The sequence below is a fragment of the Anomaloglossus baeobatrachus genome, chromosome 7 (assembly GCF_048569485.1).
Source record: "Anomaloglossus baeobatrachus isolate aAnoBae1 chromosome 7, aAnoBae1.hap1, whole genome shotgun sequence".
NCBI classification, from domain to species: Eukaryota; Metazoa; Chordata; class Amphibia; order Anura; family Aromobatidae; genus Anomaloglossus; species Anomaloglossus baeobatrachus.
In genome coordinates this window covers 49,625,049-49,649,925 of record NC_134359.1, presented here as the reverse complement: position 1 = coordinate 49,649,925, position 24,877 = coordinate 49,625,049, and the positions used below count along the sequence as shown (strand labels likewise).

Sequence of the window (24,877 nt, the reverse complement as noted above, 5' to 3'; positions counted from 1 at the left end):
TCAAGTTCTGTTTGAAGCTTGCAAGTGTAGCAGATAATCTGATGTTGAGGCAGCGAATTCCAGAAGACTGGGGATGCTCGGGTGAAGTCTTGGAGGCGGTTGCATGAGGTAAGAATGAGAGAGGAGGAGAGAAGGACATCTTGGAAGGAGCGGAGATTACGTGTTGGAGTGTAGTGAGAGATTAGTTCAACGATATACAGAGAAGACAGATTATGGATGGCTTTGTAAGTCAATGTTAGTAGTTTGAATTGGATACAGTGGAAGATTGGGAGCCAATGGAGGGATTTGCAGAGAGGAGAAGCAGGGTGGTATTAAGGAGCGAGCTGGATCATTCGGGCAGCAGAATTAAGGATGGACTGGAGAGGGGCGAGCGTGTTAGCAGGGAGGCCACAGAGGAGGATGCTGCAGTAATCGAGGCAGGAGATTATGAGGGCATGCACTAGCATTTTTGTAGATTGGGAATTGAGGAAAGGATGGATTCTGGAAGTATTTTTGAGTTGAAGGTGGCAGGAGGTGGTGAGAAATTGGATGTGTTGTAGGAAGGACAAGGCAGAGTCAAAGGTCACTCCGAGGCACTGAACTTTGGGTACTGGGGTAAGTGTGATGTTATTTATTGTAATAGATAGATCAGGTGGAGAGTGTAGGTGAGTTGGAAGAAAGATAATTAGTTCAGTTTTGGCCACATTGAGCTTTAGGAAGCGAAAGGAGAAGAAGGAAGATATAGCCGATAGGCACTCCGGGATTCTGGACAGCAGAGAAGTGACATCTGGACCAGAGAGGTAGATCTGAGTGTCGTCAGCGTATAGGTGGTACAATTAAACATAATCGTCAGTGTGAAAATTATAAGCTTTCATATTACTTTTAATACAGATCTGGATATGAAAAATTTAAAAAAATGCTAAATTAAAACAAAAATATATAACATAATAAGTATGTTTCAAAAATAGAATATTCCCTTTAATCAAATAAATTATCCTAATTTTAGGAATTATTATACCGTATCTGCGATTTATACTTGTAATGATCTATATTTCAGCCAATGTCCAAAAGGGTTTGTGTGTCTAAAAACTGGGAGGAACCCAAACTATGGCTACACGAGCTTTGATACCTTCAGCTGGGCCTTCCTTTCTCTGTTTCGACTGATGACTCAGGACTACTGGGAGAACCTTTACCAACTGGTGAGCAATGATGTGGAGACATAATATAGTTACTAAAGTGATAGAATTATTCTTGAATTGTAAATCTGTATTCAATGAGTTTCCCCTCGTGGTGACTAAAGACTTGTTTCAATGAAGAACTGTGTACAACATTTTTGGCCAATTTAGATTAATGAATTAATAATTCTCTAACCTATAGGTTGGAAAACATTTATTTTTCGGACTATAAGACACACCTAACGATAAGACGCACCAAGCTTGGACAACAGAAAAATAGGTCAAAATATTAATATTAAAACTACCCTGGTGATATAAAGATGTGGACGGGATAATGTTGTTTTGCTTTGGTTGTGCTCGTTTCTTGGTGCTCTAGGGTAGGAGAGGGGTTAATGAATTATTCTAAAGTGGTAGAAGTAAATTAGGAGGGTTATACCAAAAATTAAAGGACATTATACACTGTCCCCAACAGTGACATAACAAGGTCACAATACAGTTTACATTGATTGTCTGGTGACAAAGTTCATAAAGAGTAGGAGGACATTTATTGCGGAGTCACCTACATTCCCGATGTCTCTTTATACATGATTTAGCCGGTTGTACACTTTAGTAGATGTTCTTCTAATTTCCGCACTATCAAGAATGCCTATTGTAGATTATATATCAAGCCGTCCTGTGCTGCACTGATGTTCTGTGTCCTTCATAACCACACATAAAGGATGGCATCACATATATGGTGCACAAAGAACATGTGGAAATGCAGGAGATTGGCCTTTATGTGGGACACGGAGACTCTTCTCCTGAGTGTAAGGGTACCGTCACACTTAAACGACGCTCCAGCGATCTCACCAGCGATCTGACCTGGCAGGGATCGCTGGAGCGTCGCTACATGGTCGCTGGTGAGCTGTTAATCAGGCAGATCTCCACAGCGATCAGAAATCAGCCACCAGCCACCAGCGACCCGTGTAACGACACTGTGCTTGGTAACCATAGTACACATCGGGTTACTAAGCAAAGCGTTTTGCTTATAGTTACCCGATGTGTACCTTGGCTACGTGTGCAGGGAGCAGGGAGCCGGCTTCTAGAAGCTGCGGATGCTGGTAACCAAGATAAATATTGGGTAACCAAGCAAAGCCTTTGGTTGGTTACCCGATGTGTACCTTGGTTACCAGCGTCTGCAGAAGCTGGCTCCCTGTTCCCTGCACATTCAGATCGTTGCTCTCTCGCTGTCAAACACAGAGATGTGTGCTTCACAGCAGGAGAGCAAAGACCAAAAAATGAACCAGCATTGTGTGTAACGATCAGCGATTTTACAGCAGGGGCCAGGTCGCTGCTTAGTGTCACACACAGCGAGATCGCTGATGAGGTCACTGGTACGTCACAAAACCTGTGATTCAGCAGCTATCTCGCTATGTGAGAAGTACCTCTAAATCATCTTATCTACATGTGACCGGTTAATTTTTCTTCAGCCTGTGCACCAAAGGTCCATTCTAGTAACCCGAGCAAGCTCAGCTCAGTCTCTCCTGCTCAGCATCAATTACACAGATGGAGAGAGAACTGTGCAGCAGCTTAGTAATCTCAGCTATAGGGTAGAGCATTCATAAGCACTGCTTATAAGGGACGTTCGGCACTGCTGACCTCACTGACTGTGGTCTATGAAACGCACATACATATTAGCAAGATGTTATCTTTATAAAAAGTATGTTTTATAGTAAAAAAAATGGTAATACTTTTTCCATAGTATGAGTGATAAATATACAGGATCTATTCCTATATATTATATAGAGTCATTACACACAGAGTAATCTATTCCTATATATTATATAGAGTCATTACACACAGAGTGATCTATTCCTATATATTATATAGTCATTACACACAGAGGGATCTATTCCTATATAGTATATAGAGTCATTACACACAGAGGGATCTATTTCAGGTGTTTATCTCTGTTAATGTTGATGATTATGGCTTACAGCCAATGCAAACCCAAAAGTTATTATCTCAGAAAATTAGAATATTTAAGAAAACCAACTCAAAATATGATTTTTAACTCAGAAATGTTGGCGCCTACTGAAAAATCTGTGGAGTAAATGCCTCAATATTTGGTCAGGACTACTTTGCATGAATTACTGCATCAATGCGGTGTGGAATGGAGGTGATCAGCCTGTGGCACTGCTGAGGTGTTATGGAAGCCCAGGTTGCTTTGATAGCCGCCTTCAGCTCATCTGCATGGTTGGGTCTATCGTCTCTCATCTTCCTCTTGACAATACCCTATAGATTTTGTATGGGGTTTAGGTCAGGCCAGTTTGCTGACCAATCAAGCACAGTGATACTGTGGTTAATTAAACCAGGTATTGGTACTTTTGGCAGTGTGGACAGGTGCAAAGTCCTGCTGGAAAATTAAATTTCCATCTCCAAAAAGCTTGTCGGCAGAGGGAAGCATGAAGAGCTCTAGAATTTCCCGGTAGAAGTCTGCGCTGACTTTGGTCTTGATAAAACACAGTGGAGCTACACCAGCAGATGACATGGCTGCCCAAACCATCACTGATTGTGGAGACTTCACACTAAACCTCAGGCAGCTTGGATTGTGGCCTCTCCACTCTTCCTCCAGACTCTCGGACTGCGATTTCCAAATGAAATGAAAAATTTACTTTAATCTGAAAACAACACCTTGGACCACTGAGAACAGTCAAGTTCTTTATCTCCTTGGCCCAGGTAAAATGCTTCTGGCGTTGTCTATTGGTCATGAGTGGCTTGACACAAGGAATGTGACACTTGTAGCCCATGTCCTGGATACGTCTGTGTGCGGTGGCTCTTGAAGCACTGACTCCAGCAGCAGTCCACTCTCCACTCATTGTGAATTTCCCCCAAATTTTTGAATGGCCTTTTCTTAACAATCCTTCAAGGATGCGGTTATCCCGGTTGCTTGTGCACCTTTTTCTACCACACATTTTCCTTCCACTCAACTTTCCATTAATATGCTTGGATACAGCACTCTGTGAACAGCCAGCTTCTTTAGTAATGACTTTTTGTGACTTACTCTGCTTGTGGAGTGTGTCACTGATTGTGTTCTGGACCTCTGTGAAGTCAGCAGTCTTCCCCATAATTGTGTAGCCTACTGATCCAGACTAAGGGACCATTTTAAACGCTTAGAATGACTTTGCATGTGTTTTGTGTTAATTATTCTAATTTTCTGAGATAATGACTTTTGGGTTTTCTTTGGCTGTAAGCTATAGTAACAGAAATAAACACTTGGAGTAGATCACTGTGTTTGTAATGACTCTATATAATATATGTGTTTCACTTTTTGTATTGAATTACTGAAATAAATTAACTTTTTGATGATATTCTAATTTATTGACATGCACCTGTATGATAGTTTCATCACCAGACTGAAGGTCCAGAGTTCTCCGATATGCTTCACAGTGTCTATGTTTGACCACCGCTTTATTAAAACTCCTCCTCATTATGGATTTGAAGTGAGTGAAATGGAGGGATTGAGACCCAAGTTCTTGTGATCAGTGGGAGTCCAAACAATAGGGTCCACAAAATCAGACCTTTTTTACTTATCCTGTAGATAAATAATACAGATTTTTTTCATTGAATAATCCAATGAATCATCTATTATTTAAGAATGAATGTAACTGAACTGGATCCATAACACAGAAATGCAGATCAATTGTATTCTTAACAACGTTAATGAACAAACAAATATATAATCCAGAACAAATTTTCAAAAAGAATTTATATCCATTTTTGTGATTGTTTTTCCCGGTAGACCCTTCGAGCTGCTGGGAAAACCTACATGATCTTCTTCGTCTTGGTGATCTTCTTGGGCTCCTTCTATCTGGTGAACTTGATATTGGCTGTTGTCGCCATGGCTTATGAAGAACAGAACCAGGCAACTCTAGAAGAAGCCGAGCAGAAGGAAATCGAATTTCAGCTAATGATGGAGCAGCTGAGAAAACATCAAGAAGACATACAGGTGATATATTAACTATCAAGATTCCATGAGTTTGAAATACATTTTAAAACAAATTGGTACTGCTTTTTATTTTCAAGTTAAGGAGTTATATCCACCGAAAATAAAGTTTTCCTTTGTTCATAATCGATAAATTGCTGATTGCAGAGTATACAACTCATGAGAATCCCCAGGGATCTTGAGCTTGTTGCTCTGAAAGTCCAGGAATGGGACTCTGCTGCTTTGTCTTGAATGGAACAGAGGTGCACATTCTCAACTTCTGTTCCATTCATTGTCTACGGGAATGCTGACTAAAGCGCTTAGCTATTTCTGCCTGTACCCTATGGATATGGTATAACGTAATTGTTTGGGGGGAATAACGTAAAAGAGTTGTTAGCTGTGTACGGGCCTTTATGCTATTTGGAGGTCTAGTGGGAGCCTTTATACAGTGTGAAGGGTTGTGGGAGCCATTATACTGTATCTAGGCCCATTATACTGCATTGAGGGCCATGTGTGGGTCACAGTTGGGGATTATACTGTGTTGGTTGTCACCATGCTTTGCTGGTGTAGTTAAGGGGGGTACAGTAGGGTCATCATACTGTGCGTGTGAAGGGTACTGTAGGGGAATTAACTTTGGGAGTATCATGTATATAATTTGTGAGGCCCTTTTGTTGGTATCACACATTATGGGTGCAATGAAAGGGCTATCTAGGGGCATCGATAGGAAGAAAAGAACTTTGAAAGAGCTAAAGGTTGTGACTTATGTTATTATGTGACCCAGCTGAATATTATTTTTTTATGGGAGGGGCCCAATTAAAACTTTTTCTATGAGGCCCCCTAATTTCTATGTACACCTTTGAATATCACCATGTACCTTTTTGTCCTTCTCTAGACAGCCGCATTAGCAGCTCAGGAGGTTGCGCTTGGCTCCAGAGAGTTTAGTGGAGGAACCGGCTATGGTGGACTCTCTGAAAGTTCATCTGAAGCTTCAAAGTTAAGTTCGAAAAGTACCAAATTAAGTTCAAAAAGTGCCAAGGAAAGGAGAAACAGAAGAAAGAAACGGCATCAAAAAGAGAAAGGGGATGGAGACGAAAAGGGTGACGACGAAAAGTTTCACAAATCCACATCAGAAAGCAACCTAAAAAAGTTTCTCTATGATGGAATCAGATTGACAAAGACCTCATCTCCTCACGAGGTACTTGATGACCTGTATGATTAATTTCATATAAACATTTTCCTATAAAGTATACATAACTGCAGATGATTAGTCACATTGTCTAGAATATATTTCATAAAAATCTTATTTTATGGAATATTTTAGTAGGATTTACGTACTGATCCAAAGAAGCCAAGCCCTAAATAAGACTAGCCATATCTTTTGGAAGTGTATGTCGGGATGCAGAGTGATTTTCATAGCTATATAACTCTTCATTTAGTGATGAGCAAATACTAAATACTCGGATTTGGATTATTCATACTGAATACCTAGGAACTATTCCGGTATTTGTTACGAATAAGGAACCTATTGCAAGTCAATGGTGAACCCAAGCATTTTTCTGGGAAATCTTCAAGATAAATGCTCGGGTTCCCTATTGACTTGCATTAGCTTCGTTCTTCATGACGAATACTGGAATAGTACCTACAAACAAACAGAGGGCAGACCCAGCATCAATGTCTACAGGAGAATACCAAGGTAGAACCAAAAACTTTTACTGGTTCTATTAAAACTCCAAAAATTCAATGTAAGAAAAAACACATGGATCAAAAGTACCTAGGTATTCGGTACAAATATTCCGAATGCAAATATTTAGTATTCGGTCATCACTATGCATTACCTTCTGGGACAGCACTGAACCAATATTCTCACCTAGAGCAAGCCTTTTTAACACATAAAATAGGAGATAAGTGTATGATTACAGGGGGCATGGCTGAAGTGAAAAAAATGGTGGCCAATCATGCACAATGCTAAGTTTAGGACCCTCTTTCTCTTAGGCTTGAAACACACATCCGTGAAACACGTGCGTGTTTGGTCCGTTTCCGTGTATACTGGAGACACGGCCAAACGTGCACCAATGTTACTATATCTCAGCGGTTACACTTGCGTTTTTGGTTATGTCCGTTAGTCCGTCTCCGTGATGCGTTTTGTGGGCCGTGTCTCACGCCAGCATGTCCGTTTTATTCACGCAACACGCAGCACGGACCCAATGAAAGTCAATGGGTCTGTGCGCACGTCCGAGTGACACGGACGCATCTCTGTTTGTTCCCTGTATGTTTTGTGCTTTTTTCATGTCATGTCAGTCTTTTTTCTTTTTATGTTTCGTTCTCTCCCTCAGTCCGTCGGTCGGTCTCTATGTCTGTCTGTCCCTCTAGCTGTCTGTCGGTCAGTTCTCCCCTCTCTCATACTTACCATTCCCCGATCTCCAGCGCAGCGCTGCACGGCTGTTATAAAAACTCCGGCGGCTTTTCCTCTTTTGAAAAAGCCGGCCGCCCATTAATCAATCTCGTATTCCCTGCTTTACCCGCCCACCGGCGGCTGTGATTGGTTGCAGTGAGACACGCCCACCACGCTGAGTGACAGGTGTCACACTGCACCCAATCACAGCAGCCGGTGGGCGTGTCTATACTGTGCAGTAAAATAAATAAATAAATAATTAAAAAAAACGGCGTGCGGTCCCCCCCCATTTTAATACCAGCCAGATAAAGCCATACGGCTGAAGGCTGGTATTCTCAGGATGGGGAGCTCCACGTTATGGGGGGCCCCCCACCCTAACAATATCAGTCAGCAGCCGCCCAGAATTGCCACATACATTATATGCGACAGTTCTGGGGCTGTACCCGGCTCTTCCCGATTTACCCTGGTGCGTTGGCAAATCGGGGTAATAAGGAGTTATTGGCAGCCCATAGCTGCCAATAAGTCCTAGATTAATCATGTCAGGCGTCTATGAGACACCTTCTATGATTAATCTGTAAGTTACAGTAAAAAAACACACACACGCCCGAAAAATCCTTTATTAGAAATAAAAAACACAAACAAATTCCCTCATTACCAATTTATTAACCCCGACAAACCCTCCATGTCCGGCGTACTCCACGGACCTTCAGCGTCGCGTCCAGCTCTGCTGCATGCAGGTGACAGGAGCAGCAGAAGACACCGCCGCTCCGGTCACCTCCACGCAGCTAATGAGATGAGTAGCGCGATCAGCTGCTGTCACTGAGGTTACCCGCGGCCACCGCTGGATCGCGAGTTACCTGACTGACAGCTGCTGATCGCGCTACTCATCTCATTAGCTGCGTGGAGGTGACCGGAGCGGCGGTGTCTTCTGCTGCTCCTGTCACCTGCATGCAGCAGAGCTGGACGCGACGCTGGAGGTCCGTGGAGTACGCCGGACATGGAGGGTTTGTCGGGGTTAATAAATTGGTAATGAGGGAATTTGTTTGTGTTTTTTATTTCTAATAAAGGATTTTTCGGGCGTGTGTGTGTTTTTTTACTGTAACTTACAGATTAATCATGGAAGGTGTCTCATAGACGCCTGACATGATTAATCTAGGACTTATTGGCAGCTATGGGCTGCCAATAACTCCTTATTACCCCGATTTGCCAACGCACCAGGGTAAATCGGGAAGAGCCGGGTACAGCCCCAGAACTGTCGCATATAATGTATGCGGCAATTCTGGGCGGCTGCTGACTGATATTGTTAGGGTGGGGGGCCCCCCATAACGTGGAGCTCCCCATCCTGAGAATACCAGCCTTCAGCCGTATGGCTTTATCTGGCTGGTATTAAAATGGGGGGGGACCGCACGCCAGTTTTTTTAATTATTTATTTATTTATTTTACTGCACAGTATAGACACGCCCACCGGCTGCTGTGATTGGGTGCAGTGTGACACCTGTCACTCAGCGTGGTGGGCGTGTCTCACTGCAACCAATCACAGCCGCCGGTGGGCGGGTAAAGCAGGGAATACGAGATTGATTAATGGGCGGCCGGCTTTTTCAAATTAGAAAAAGCCGCCGGAGCAGTGTGAACGCCGTGCAGCGCCGGGGATCGGGGAACGGTGAGTATGAGAGAGGGGGGGACACTTCAGTCACTCGGGGGATTAGTGGTCACCGGTGAATCCTTCACAGGTGACCGCTAATCAGTACACGGCACAAAGACAGAGCCGCGGCATGACAATGAAGTCGGGTGAAGTTCACCCGAGTTCATTCTCATCCCGCTACTCTGTCTTCCGACATGTAGTAACGACATTTTGCATCACACACGTACATTTCACACGGACAACACATACACATGTCAGTTATTTCACTCACGCACACACGGACATTCCACACGCACATACGGCTAGCATACGGGATACACACGCAGGTCACACATACCATAAAAACGGACATAAAAAACGGAAAACGGACCCGAAAAACGGCCCGTTTTACACGGACGTGGTTTTCACGGATGTGTGGCGGAGCCCTTAATCAGTAGAGTTTCCATAGTTCAGTATGGCACATGTTTGTCACCACTCCATTCATTTTTATGAGACTATCAGAGGTAACAGTCAATCTCAGAGAAGTGAATGTAGTTCTATCAAGTATGTGTACAACAAAACTTTGTAACCCTCTTCCTCTGGATTGGTGGGGCAGTCCAAAACGCAGTAGATGACATGTTTGACCACCACTACATTCTTTTCTATCAGACTGATAGAAGTAAATGAAGTGGTATGGTATGGTAGGGGGGTCCTTTCATTTCATTCAATTATATGGGACTTACAGAGATACCTCTCAACCCCATATAAGTTAACGAAGTGGTGTCAAGCATGTGTACTACTACATTTTGGACCTTTTTTTCTCTGGGTAGTTGAGGAGCCCAAAGTTTAGTAGTGTGCATGTTCAACCACCACTTTATTCACTTCCATGGGATAGAGAGACATAGACATCAATTGCCTGCAGGTGAATAGAGTGGTTTCAAGCATGAGTAAAGTTAAGTTGGCAACCCTCTTGCTCTGGATTGGCGGGAGCCCAAAATTTAGTAATGTGTATGTTCAACCACCTCTCTTTTCATTTCTATGGGACTAATCCTTCCATCAGTCTTCGTAGAGTGAATGGAGTAGTCATGCAATTTGTGCATTATTTGACTTTAGGACCCCCATTCTTAGGATCAATGTGAGTCCCAACAATTCGGCCTTCAGTGATAGTACATTTATCACCAATCCTGTATGCATTTTTTGATGTGAATGATGTGGTTTTGAGAGCTTTCTATTGACTGTTGTTGGAGTGCATATGTTGCAGGTTTTGGGTATTGGTTTAGCTTTGGTTTAAAACTGTATTGCTGATGTTGTTTCTTGTTATTGTTTCAAAGTCTCTTTTGGATGTCCGCAATGATGTCACACCAAGGCGCAACAGTAGGACCAGCATGTTCAGCATGTTTCTAGGCCGTGGGAAGGATGTGGCATCAGAAAACGATTTTGCAGACGATGAACACAGCACATTCGAAGACAATGAGAGTAGACGAGGATCCTTGTTTGTACCGCACAGACAAAGACGGGGAAGTAACTTAAGTCAAGCCAGCAAAGCATCAAGAACCCTTCCAGTGCTTCCAGTGAATGGCAAGATGCACAGCACCGTGGACTGCAATGGAGTGGTCTCTCTGTTCGGTGGTCCGTCTGCCCCAACATCGCCTGCTGGACTACTACTGCCAGAGGTGATAATAGATAAACCAGCTTCTGATGACAATGTAAGGAAGTTTCATATAGATAAGGCATGGTAGCCTTTGTAAGGTGCTTCCCTCAGGAACAAATAATTTGGTTGGTCAAGCTTTGAATGTGACTGCTTTTTGCAAGGCCTATAATGTACTAACAGCATAATTTATCAATACGTACACCTTATTATACATTAGTCCTATAGTACATTCACATATCACTCGAGTGTGCATCTAAAGTTGAGTCAAGTACTTAGAGGAGAACCCTGGTGCATCGTAACATGAAGACATAGCTTGGGGATCATGTGTTTATTGATATAGAAAGTTTATGTCTTACAATAATTTATTACCTGAAGGTTTGTCTTGTTTAAAGTTATTAAACTGGTGGGGGTCCAACACCCCCACTGTCCGAAAGTTGTAAGCTCAGGAGGCAGTTGGATGTAAGCACATCGAATGGAGATTCCTTGCCCAGCTTTACACTAGTGGGTGTTGACCCACTGCACCAGAGACAGGGTTTACCCTGGAGGGGCTTGACTAAGTGACTACCGGATTTTCACAGGAGCTTCTGATGGTGAGGATAGACTGGGCTACTGGTGGACACTAGGTATTACTACAGGACTGTTCGCGGTACTGCAGCAGCTGACCCAAAGGTCAGGGACGCAGGTATGGAGGGCAAAAGCAGATAGTGAAGGCTGACAAAATAGAGTATGTTCAGGAGACAAGCTGGATGAGCAAGTACTTGAGACAAGCAGGTTGTGTTCAGGTACATGGACAGGCAGGTCAGGTTCAGGTACATGGACAGGCATGACCGGTTCAGGAACTGGAGACAGGCAAAATTGGTACAGGTACTGGAGATGGACTGGCAGGATGGGTATAGGAACTGAAGACACGCAGGACAGGTACATGTACTGGAGAAAAACTGGCAGAGCAAGTTCAGGAACTGGAGACAAGTACATGTACTGGAGATGGACTGGCAGGACGGTTTCAAGAACTGAAGACAGGCAGGATGGGTACAGGTACTGGAGACGTCCTAGCGGAATGAGTTCAGAAAATTGAGACAAACAGGATGGGTACAGCTACTGTAGATGGACTGGTAGATCAGGTTCCAGTTCAGGAGACAGGCAGGAGCGGTTTGGGTACATGAACAGTTTTGAGTAAACGGACAGGAAGAACAGATTTGGGTACACGAACAGGTGGGACAGGTTCAAGATCTGAGACAAGGGGCAGACAGCAGACTGGAGAACTTACAAGAGCAGACTAACCAGAAACCTAATTGCTCAGGCACCTCCCTACAGGGGAAGGTGTCATATATACCCAGTGTTCCCAGTCATAAGCTTGGGAATACTTTCTGAGTGTGTGCACTGGTCTTTAAGAAGCCTTGAAGCATAGGGACTGCAGAAGGAGCAGGGGAGGGAGCAGGGCAGCTGTGGTGGTGAGTATGTCAGTGTCCCTGCCGGTGAGAGGAGGCGGTACAGTGCAGGGAGGCCGGCGTTACATAGATCTAGAGAATATTCAACAAACTACAGTATGCTTCATCAATTTGACATCACAGAATACATCAGACTGAGAATATCACTGATGCTAGACACAATTTGTTTTTATCTTACCAGTAGACCAAATGTTCTGTATATTAGCTTGGTATAACTTACCCAGATCTGCTCTAACGGAAACCATTGACTATGTCAAGGCGCTACATGCAACACTATTTTACCAGTCAAAAATGTTCACATGTGCAAGGAGGAATCCTAGCAAAGCCCCCGATGTAGATGTGAGCAGAACCTTACTGGTTAGCTCACATAAAATAGGTGACATCAAATATTCATACATTTTACATCTCAAATTTCAAGACTAAAAAAATGTACATGCTGAAGAGTGCTCGACCGTACAGAAGGAAGGGATTAGTTACTATCACAACTGACATCTGCCTGTGTCCACGGCCAGTAACAGGATATTCAGTAGATTCTGTGGTCGCGACTCGTGAGCTCTCTAGTGAGAATATAGACAGATCTCAATGATATCAGGAAGAACAAACTGATAAAAATGATAACAGTTTTTATTTAGTTATTATCAACTTAGATTCTAATCTATATATACAGCACTCTGCATTAATGACTAAATGGACTCCGTTATTGCTACACACATAAAAATACCGTAGATGCTTAGATTTGATCAAAAGGGTGTAAGCTCATCCACCAGCGACATGGAGATTTCCAAAATATTCGACACCTCGGGATCAAATGAACTGGTACACAACAGGATCCAGCTACAACCTACAGGAGCCTGTACCTTGTGGATGTAATGCAAATATATACAGTATGTATATATATGTACTGCGCACCAGCACTCTGCAATTAATGGACAAATTAACTCCATGATAGGGGAGGTACTTAGTTAACAGTTTTGATCAAAACTGTGTAAACCCATCCACCAGGGACAAGGTGACCTCTTTTAGATGGCTCTCTGGTGCTTAAGACACCTCTCGATATGTTATACCTCAATAGAAATGGGAATTAGGATTCCGCTATCCTTTAGGTCCCCTTCATACTCTTATGTTTACGGTACATGTGGTGTCTGTTTTCACACGTACCGGAGACATGTTCATGTGGATCCTCATTAAAATCTATGGTGATTTTCACACCTTAGTGTTTTCACATGGACCATAGTCTGTGTGAACCACACATGTGTTCTTGTGATCCACACGGAGACATGTCTGTTTTTTAACTGGCAACATGGACCCATACAAGCCAATGCATACAGCACGTGTATGACATCCAAGTGACATCCGTGTGCCGTCCGTTTTTACCATTGCAAAATATAGCAGAAGCTTTGTAAATTCATTCTTATTTTAACCATAGTGGAAAAACATAGAAAGCTCACAGATGACACACGGATGACACACATACACGTGGATGACACACACATACACACGGATGATACACACATACACAAGGATGATACACACATACACAGAGATGACACACACATACACACAGATGACACACACGTACACACGGATGATACACACATACACATGGATGACACACATAAACACAGATGACATACATACACATAGATGACACACACGGATGACACACACATACACATGGATGACATAGATGACACACATACACATGGATAACACATGAATGACAAACACATATACATGGATGACACACACACACACACGGATGACACACACAGATGACACACACATACACACCGATGACACACACATATACACAGATGACACACATACACACGGATGACATACATACACACGGATGACACACATACATGCAGATGACATACATACACATATAGATAACACACACATACACACGGATGACACACACATACAAATGGATGACATAGATAACACACATACACATGGATGACACATGAATGACACACGCATATACATGGATGACACACATACACATAGATAACACACACATACACACGGATGACACACATACACATGGATGACACACATGCGCGGATGACAAACATGACACACACATGAATGACACACAAATTACTCACACATACATGGATGACACACATACACACAGATGACACACATGCACACGGATGACACACACGGATGACACACACACGCGGATAACAAACAGATGACACACACATACATGGATGACACACATACACATGGATGATACACATACACATGGATGACACACATACACATGGATGACACATACACACGGATGACACACATACACATGGATGACACACCCATACACACGGATGACACACATACACACGGATGACAGATACAATTGGATGGCACAAGGATGACACATATACACACGGATGACACGTATACATATGGATGACACATGGATGACACAGACACATACACATGGATGACGCACACATACACATGGATGACACACATACACTTGGATGGCACAAGGATGACACATACACACGGATGACACACACATACACATGGATGATACATGGATGACAAACACATATACATGGATGACACACCATGGATGACACATACATACACATGGATGACGCACACATACACATGGATGACGCACACATACACATGGATGGACTAAACTAACGTGTTTTTTTAAACGGCTGTGTGAAAAGGACCTTACAGTGCAGCGTAATTAAAAACAGTACAGACCAAACAGGCACTAAAGTGAAGTCAAAAGAGGAGACTTGGAAGGATTACACTTTACTTTCCTTTATCCATATACTATTATATATTTGTAGGTGAAAAACTTGCATCACCGCCATCTTATTGTTGTTGATGATGCACATCAATGCCGAGGTGCCCAGCCCTTCATTCTGTACTGTTATCAGCTCAAAAACATTACGGCCTTTAGTTGATGATATGAGGGACCCTATTTGAAAAGTACCTGACAACTGTGCTGTCTGACAACCAACTACATTTAAAGGGATATCATCAGCATTTTTAAAAAATAGTGGCAGGTTGTTTTACTGTGAAATGAGGGGATTTGCTCAAAAAACATTTTTCCTTTCCCCATCCTCAGAATCTTTTTGGGCCCCGATTCTTTCTCAAACTGTATTATAATAAAGCTCTGCTGTGTTTCAGGGGTTAGAGCAATGATTAGGGCAGCATAAAACGGTTATCAGGATCCGGTTAAAGGGCGATACCACTTAGTCAATGTACCCTTAGCAAACACAATATCATAGGACGCTGCAAATAATTCTTCCACTTATTATTTTGCTTGTACTGTCACGAAAAGACAGAAAATGTGCCAGTGTATTTATAGGATACAGTTTACCAGGAAAATGACCAGCTACACAGTGTGATAATTGTAGGTTTCCAATAAAATACTAATAGACATTTATTTTTTTCTAATTTTAGCCATTTTTTTGCAATTGTTTGGCATAAAGGTGCGGCTGGTCATGTTTTATGTTAATGCGGCACCGTAGGGAAAAGCACACATACACAAAAATAAAGTGCTAGTGCATGCATTAAGCAATGCAAGTGCTGAAATAGAAGCCAATTATAATTTAATAAGTTTCGTTTGAGACTGCAGATTAGCTATATTAAGTTGCTTGATGCATGACGCGACAATAGAAGGACACCATTCGGGTGACCCTTCATTCTTCTCTAGTAACTTTTAATTTTCTTTTTAGGGGACAAACATGGAAAATGATTTGAGGAAAAGAAGATTAAGTTCATATCATGTTTCTATGGACTTGTTAGAAGATCCTATATTGAGGCAACGCGCTCTGAGTATAGCCAGCAATCTCACCAACACATTAGAAGGTACTGTGCACCATGTACATGTATTTACTGCTACTTTTACGCTAAATGTTAATGCATTTGCATGTATGATAGTGGGTTTTCTGGCTTTAGAAAAGATGATTAGTTTGCTTTCATGTTACATCTGAGGCCACCGATTGGCTGCAGTGGTCACTTGCTGTGATCACTGGCGCTCTGTAAAGGCCCCGTTACACGCAATGACGGATCTAACGATATATCGCCGGGGTCACAGATTCCGTGACGCACATCCGGCATCGTTAGCGACGTCGTTGCGTGTGACACAAAGGAACAACCATTAACAATGGAAAATACTCACCTTATCGTCCATCGTTGACACGTCGTTCCTTTTTAAAAAATCGTTGACTGTTGAGTACGCAGGTTGTTCGTCGTTCCTGAGGCAGCACACATCGCTACGTGTGACAACCCGGAAATGATGAACAGCAGCTTACCTGCGGTCGCCGGCAATGAGGATGGAAGGAGGTGGGCGGGATGTTACGGCCACTCATCTCCGCCCCTCCGCTTCTATTGAGCGGCCGCTTAGTGACGTCGCTGTGACGCCACACGAACCGCCCCCTTAGAAACAACGACGTCGCTAGGCAGGTAAGTCCGTGTGACGGCTCCAAACTATTTTGTACGCCATGGGCAGCGATTTGCCCATGACGCACAGACGACGGTGGGGGGGTGCTTTCACCAGCGATATCGCTAGCAATATCGCTGCATGTAACACCCCCTTTAGGCTATGTGGGCACAGTGCGTTTTTTTGCAGCGTTTTTGCGTGTTTTTCGGGTGCGTTTTTGAGCTCAAAATTGCACGACTTTGCTTCCCCAGCATAGCCTATGAGTTTTCATTTTTGCTGTCCGCACACAACTTTTTTTTTTTTTTTGCTGCGTTTTTGAGCTGAAAAAAAAAATGGTCATGTCAATTCTTTTCTGCGTTTTACTACATTTTCCACCCATGCAATGCATTGGAAAAACGCAGCAAAACGCAGAGATCCAAAATGCAACCAAAAAGCATGCGTTTTTACTGATGCGTTTTTGCCGCAAAAAACACACAAAAACGCAGCATCAAAAAACGCAGCATGCGCACATAGCCTTATAGGCCAACAGAGGACACTGGATCATCTGTTTTGGACCAGAGGGAGATTGAAGATGAACGTCTTTTTTCTTACATTTTTGTTTGGATACTTGTTCTTTTTTTTTTTTAAACTTTATCTTTAAAAACTGTATGGATTCCTAAAAATATTCCTCTTCACTAATAACATGTCTAGGAGAGTGAGTAGTTTTTCATATAATGTAGGACTCTCTTTATACTTAAAGGGAACATGTCACCCGGTTTTTCCCTTATGAGCTGCGGTCACCACCAGTGAGCTCTTATATTCATCCTTCTAATATACTGTAATAAGAGCCCAGACCGGAAACACTTTTATAATACTCATCTAAGGGGCGGTTCTGTCCAATGGGTGTCGCTGGTCTCCGGTCTGGCGCCTCCTCTCTGCTGCGATCTCCGTCCTCCTGCCTAGGCCCGTATGCATGACACATCCTGTGTCATTCACACAGAGGTCTCCATTGCGCTCCTGCGCATGAGCACTTTGATCTGCCCGGCTGAGGGCAACTGTAATGTGTAGGCGTGGGAAAAGGTCAAAGACTGCCCGCACATGCACACTACAGTATTTTGGTCTGTCCTCAGCCAGGTAGATCAAACTGCACATGCACAGGAGAGCAATGGAGGCCTCTCTGTGAATGACACCGGATGCATCATCCACATGGGACTGGGCAGGAGGACGGTGATCGCTGCAGAGAGGAGGCACGGGACCAAAGAGCAGCGACACCCATTTGACCGGACCGCATTAGAATGCTGTATATATAAGAGCTCACTGGTGGTGGCCGTAGGTTATAAGGGAAAAACCTGGTGATAGGTTCCCTTTAAAGCACCACTCCAGCAGTTTTTTTAATTTCACCACTAGAGTTATGCTTCTAATCTAAGTGCCCTGTCCCTAGACTCCCCCTGTCTTACACTTACCCGCTGGCATTTTCATCTTTTACCACTGCCGCTTCTATCAGTCTTCTACAGTTTGTGACCCGCCGGCTGCTCCAGTGTTTCATGGCGTGCTCCAGAAGTCAATCTTAAGTGTAAGTCTATGAGAGCCTTGTTCTGGCTATCATAGACTTGTGACTAGAGATGAGCGAAACCGAGTTTTGTTTTTTGGTGTTCATGCAAAATACAGACTTTACAAAAAAAACAGAGCTTGGGTGTTTTACATATTCAAACCACTCGAGTGAGCATCACTGTGCTCAGGTATGCTCAGTCCTTATCCCAGTTCGAGCCACTTGCAGTGTTTGAATAAGCCATTGGGACTGGTGGAAACAACAGCATGATCAGATGTAGTGTACACCAAACAAAAATATGGAAAAACCCTGCCCACTCTTCTCTGGGAGTGATCTGTTTATGGCTGGCTATATGTGAGCGGAGACCCGAACTGCCCAATTAGCATGTACGATTTCAGACTTTGGTTCTCTAAGAGATAAACCGCTAGAGATTTCTGACAGAGACTCTCTCGTAGAGAATAAAAGTCAAACTAAAAGTGCCCCTACCCTTTAGATAGTAATTAATGCCCCATACATATTAGACTGAACTCAGCTGAACCGGATGATACTGACATATTTGGATGATAGTCTAATGTGTATTGGGTGTGAAAAGCTGATTGTTTGGGAAGATAAGGATCATGTCTCGTTTTGGACAGCAAAAATCCTTTTGTTCTCTAAGAGATATACTCCACCATAAGATGTGTGACATTGGCTTGCTCAGCGAGAACATAAGAGCGCACAGCAGAGCGTCGGGTGAGATAGGTACCGCCCAAATAATTGGCCAAACAATGGTTACCTACACACGTGGTCAAAATTGTTGGTACCCCTCGTTTGATGAAAGAAAAACCCACAATGGTCACATAAATAACTTGAATCTGACAAAAGTAATAATAATTAAAAATTCGATGAAAATGAACCAATGAAAGTCAGACATTGTTGCTTTTCTGCTTCCACAGAATTGTTAAAAAAATAAAACTCATGAAATAGGCCTGGACAGAAATGATGGTTCCCTCTTTAACTTAATATTTGGTTGCACAACCTTTTGAGGCAATCACTGCAATCAAACGATTCCTGTAACTGTCAATGAGACTTCTGCGCCTCTCGACAGGTATTTTGGCCACTCCTCAAGAGCAAACTGCTCCAGTTGTCTAGTGTTTGAAGGTTGCCTTTTTGCAGACAGTATGTTTTAGCTCTTTCCAAAGATGCTCAATAGGATTTTGGTCAGGGCTCATAAAAGACCACTTCAGAATAGTCCAATGTTTTCTTCTTAGTCATTCTGGTGTGTTTTTAGCTGTGTGTTTTGGGTCACTATCCTGTTGCAAGACCCATGACCTACGACTAAGACCAAGCTTTCTGACACTGGGCAGCACATTTCTCTCTAGAATCCTTTGATAATCTTGAGATTTTATTGTACCCTGCACAGATTCAAGAAACCCTGTGCCAGATGCAGCAAAGCAGCCCCAGAACATAACAGAGCCTCCTCCATGTTTCACAGTAGGGGCAGTGTTCTTTTCTTGATATGCTTTATTGTTTCCGTCTGTGAACATAGAGCTGATGTGCCTTGCCAAAAAGTTCCATTTTTGTCTCATAGGATATTCTCCCAGAAGCTTTGTGGCTTGTCAACATGTAGTTTTGCAAATTCCAGTCTGGCTTTTTAGGATTTTTTTTTCAACAATTGTGTCCTCCTTGGTTGTCTTCCATGAAGTCCACTTTGGCTCAAACAACAATGGATGGTGCAATTTGACACTGATGTTCCTTGAGCTTGAAGTTCACCTTTAATCTCCTTAGACGTTTTTCTGGGCTCTTTTGTTACCATAAGTATTATCCATCTCTTTGATTTGTCATCAATTTTCCTCCTGCGGCCACGTCCAGGGAGGTTGACTACAGTCCCATGGATCTTAAATTTCTGGGTAATATATGTAACTGTAGTTACAGGAACATCAAACTCGTTGAAGATAGTCTTATAACCTTTACCATTAACATGCTTGTCTATAATATTCGTTCTAATCTCCTGAGACAACTCTTTCCTTCGCTTCCTCTGGCCCATGTTGAGTGTGGTACACACCATGTCACCAAACAACACAGTGAGTATCTGTAGCCCATGAGTTTTATTTTTTAAAAAATTCTGTGGAAGCATGGTTGAAAAGTAATGTCTGACTTTCATTTGTTCATTTTCATAGATTTTTTTATTCATTATTACTTTTGTCAGATTCAAGTAAAGCGGGCTTTACACGCTACAATATATCTTACGATGTGTCGGCGTGGTCAAGTCGTAAGTGACGAACATCCGGCATCGTTAGTTACATTGTAGCGTGTGAAACCTCCGTGCGATTGCGATTGAACGTTAAAACGTTGATCGCATGCATGTCGTTCAATTACTAAAAATTGAACGTCAGGTTGTTCAATGTTCCTGAGGCAGCATACATCGCTGTGTGTGACACCCCGGGAACGATGAACACAGCTTACCTGCGTCCCGCGGCTCCCGCCGGCAATGCGGAAGGAAGGAGGTGGGTGGGATGTTTACGTCCCCCTCATCTCCGCCCCTCCGCTTCTATTGACCGGCTGCCGTGTGATGTCGGTGTGACGCCGAATGTCCCTCCCACTCCAGGAAGTGGATGTTCGCCGCCCACATCGAGGTCGTATGGAGGGTAAGTGCGTGTGACGGGAAATAATAGTTTGTGCGTCACGGTCAACAAATTGAACGTGCCGCACATACGATGGGGGCGGGTCACATCGCATACGATATCGTATGCAAAATTGTAAGGTGTAAAGCAGACTTTATTTCTGTGACCATTGTGGGTTTTTCTTTCATTAAACGAGGGGTATGAACAATTTTGACCATGTGTGTAATTATATTGGTGGCTTAAAAAGGATGTCCACTACTTGGATAACCCCCACTCATTCCCTTTGTTGGAGCAGTAAAAATGAATAAGCCTATACTCACCCCTGGTTCGGCCGTGGTTCTAGCGATGTCTTGAGTCGTGTCCCCAGGGACCGGTGTCTGTCTCCTCACCTTTGGCCATTTGAGCAGGATGTGAGTGCTGTCCTGACTTCCTACTCAAAAGTCCAAAAACTGGGTGAAGGAAGTCGGGATTAATTGGTCGCAGGTCATAACAATGTCACATGGGCCCCAGGAGCACGACTTCAGACATCGCTGGAACTGTGATTGCATCGGAGGTGAGTATAAGCTTACTGATTTTTACAGGGGTGAATAAGGAGAATGAGTTGGGCTTATCGAAGTAGTGGACAACCCCTTTAACGCTCTACAAGTTTTGGGAACAATCATGAAGAGTCTATTTTTCAAATTTGGATTAATTCAACATGAAAAATTTACATTTTTTTTATGTTTTCTTGGGATTAATTACTCCACTATATTTTCTAAATTATCTAATCTTTTATTTCATTTAATTATTTTGTTTTATTTATTAATGGGTTTTTTCTTTTAATTTTATTTAATTACTCCACCTTATTTAATCTTTTTTTTCCCTTTATTTCATTTTAGTTCTTTTTTATTTAATTACTCCACCATATTTTACCTTTTTAGATCATTTTCTAGGATTAATGGCTACCATTCATTCTGCTTTCTTTTTTTTTTTTCGTTAACTGGTTGTTCGTTTCTGTTTGTCCAGGATATTTGCTGACGGAGGCCCATTGTCACTCACATTGACTTACACAATGTAGACATGGAGAAGCTAGATTTTGACTGCTGTAGGCAAATTATAATGCTGGCCCTACAAAACTCTGTCACTTTCTGTATATGGCTTTAATTTTAGAATTAGTTATGCTCTTGATCTTAGCCAGAAAAACCTATTTTTTATGCTTTATGTCCATTGAACATGTTTAAATATTCTAATTAGATTTTTTGCATTTTACCATTTTATACATTTACAGGATTATCAAAGAAAGTTTATTTTTAATTGTTTTTGTATGATTTTGAGCAGATTTTGTTAAACCCTTGAATGAGTAATTTAATGTTTGTAAAAAAAAAAAACAAAACGAAAAATGTCCCTATAATTGCCAGCAGCTGTTTGAGGGTCTTTAGGAAATCAGTTTGAGATGCTGGGGGGAAAAAAAGCGCATAGGGTCTTATCCAGTGGTAAATATAGAGGGTTAATGTTATTAGGTGATAAGACAATGATATGTAAGTAGAGGTGCAGATCCAAGGCAGGAGTATGAAGATGATCATCATTAGTATTATATGGATAATTTCAACTCGTTTCAAAGCCTAGCCGGACTTCTTCATCAGAAAAAAACACAATCATTATGATTGGGGTTTTTGCTGAAGAAGAAGCCAGGATAGGCTTTGAAAAGTGTTGAAATAAACTTCAGCTGTTATTCAACTTTCTTGATTATGGATTTTTATTCATCACATAAGAAGGACAGTGTAAAAAAGGTCCATGTAATACTACTCATCAGCAGCAGGGCCCTTAGAAGACACACCGTTTAAGAGACACACACAGCTTAGAAGACATACACAGCTTAGGAGACACACACAGCTTAGGAGACACATACAGTTTAGAAGACACACAGTTTAGAAGACACACAGTTTAGGAGACATACACAGTTTAGGAGACACACACAGTTTAGGAGACACACACAGTTGAGGAGACACACAGCTTAGGAGACACACACAGTTTAGAAGATACATTCGGATTAGGAGACACACACAGTTTAGGAGACACATTCAGTTCAGGAGGTACATTCAGTTTAGGAGACACACACAGTTTAGGAGACACACAGCTTAGAAGACAAACACCGCTTAGGAGACACATTCAGTTTAGGAGACACATTCAGTTTAGGAGATACATTCAGCTTAGGAGACACACACAGTTTAGGAGACACACACAGCTTAGGAGGCACATTCAGTTTAGGAGACACACACAGCTTAGGAGACACATACAGCTTAGGAGATACATTCGGATTAGGAGACACACACAGTTTAGGAGACACATTCAGTTTAGTAGGTACATTCAGTTTAGGAGACACACACAGCTTAGGAGAGCACACTCAGCTTAGGAGACACACTCAGTTTAGGAGATACACACAGCTTAGGAGTCACACACAGTTTAGGAGACACACTCAGCTTAGGAGACACACACAGATTAGGAGACACACACAGTTTAGGAGACACACACAGTTTAGGAGACACACACAGTTTAGGAGACACACACAGTTTAGGAGACACACACAGTTTAGGAGACACACACAGCTTAGGAGACCACACTAGCTTAAGAGACACACTCAGTTTAGGAGACATACTCAGTTTAGGAGACACACACAGTTTAGGAGACACACAGTTTAGGAGACACATTCAGTTTAGGAGACACACACAGATTAGGAGACAGACACAGATTAGGAGACACACACAGTTTAGAAGACCACACTCAGCTTAGGAGACACACTCAGTTTAGGAGACACACTCAGCTTAGGAGACACACACAGCTTAGGAGACACACACAGTTTAGGAGACACACACAGTTTAAGAGACACACACAGCTTAGAAGACATACACAGTTTAGGAGACACATTCAGTTTAGGGGACACACACAGTTTAGGAGACACACACAGTTTAGGAGACACACACAGCTTAGGAGACCACACTAGCTTAGGAGACACACTCAGTTTAGGAGACATACTCAGTTTAGGAGACACACACAGTTTAGGAGACACACAGCTTGGGAGACACATTCAGTTTAGGAGACATACACAGATTAGGAGACAGACACAGATTAGGAGACACACACAGTTTAGAAGACCACACTCAGCTTAGGAGACACACTCAGTTTAGGAGACACACTCAGTTTAGGAGACATACTCAGTTTAGGAGACACACACAGTTTAGGAGACACACAGCTTAGGAGACACATTCAGTTTAGGAGACACACAGATTAGGAGACAGACACAGATTAGGAGACACACACAGTTTAGAAGACCACACTCAGCTTAGGAGACACACTCAGTTTAGGAGACACATTCAGCTTAGGAGACACACACAGCTTAGGAGACACACACAGTTTAGGAGACACACACAGTTTAAGAGACACACAGCTTAGAAGACATACACAGTTTAGGAGACACATTCAGTTTAGGAGACACACACAGTTTAGGAGACACATACACCTTAGGAGACACACAGATTAGAAGACACACACTCAGTTTAGGAGAAACACTCAGTTTAGGAGACACACAACTTAGGAGACACATTCAGCTTAGAAGACATGCACAGCTTAAGAGACACACACAGTTTAGGACACACAGTTTAAGACACATAGTTTAGGATACATACAGAGCTTGGTAGATACACACAGCTTAGTAGACGCACACAGTTTAGGAGACACACACAGCTTAGGAGACACACACAGTTTAGGAGACACACACAGCTTAGGAGACACACAGCTTAAGAGACACACACAGCTTAGGAGACACACAGTGAAGTATGGATTAAAGAGAAGACTTAGGCGGGCTTTGCACGTTGCGACATCGCAAGCCGATGCTGCGATGTCGCACGCAATAGTCCACGCCCCCGTCGCAGGTACGATATCGTGTGATAGCTGGCGTAGCGAAAATTATCGCTACGCCAGCTTCACATGCACTCACCTGCCCTGTGACCGTCGCTCTGGCCGGCGACCCGCCTCCTTCCTAAGGGGGCGGGTCGTGCGGCGTCATAGCGACGTCACACGGCAGGCGACCAATAGCGGCAGAGGGGCGGAGTTGAGC

At 42.8% G+C, this 24,877-nt stretch overlaps 1 protein-coding gene across 5 annotated transcripts in view; it reads left to right on the top strand.

Moving 5' to 3' along the window:
* LOC142245033 (sodium channel protein type 2 subunit alpha-like) overlaps window positions 1–24,877 on the top strand; it is a 295,688-nt gene that overhangs the window by 140,072 nt on the left and 130,739 nt on the right. For 3 of the 5 annotated variants that reach the window (XM_075317273.1, XM_075317275.1, XM_075317274.1), the window contains exons 9-13: window positions 1,037–1,178; window positions 4,936–5,142; window positions 6,011–6,313; window positions 10,463–10,837; window positions 15,947–16,079. In XM_075317273.1, coding sequence (XP_075173388.1) covers window positions 1,037–1,178; window positions 4,936–5,142; window positions 6,011–6,313; window positions 10,463–10,837; window positions 15,947–16,079 — 1,160 coding nt within the window. The remainder of the gene's footprint in view (window positions 1–1,036; window positions 1,179–4,935; window positions 5,143–6,010; window positions 6,314–10,462; window positions 10,838–15,946; window positions 16,080–24,877) is intronic. The other 2 variants (XM_075317276.1, XM_075317277.1) reach the window with 1 other exon arrangement.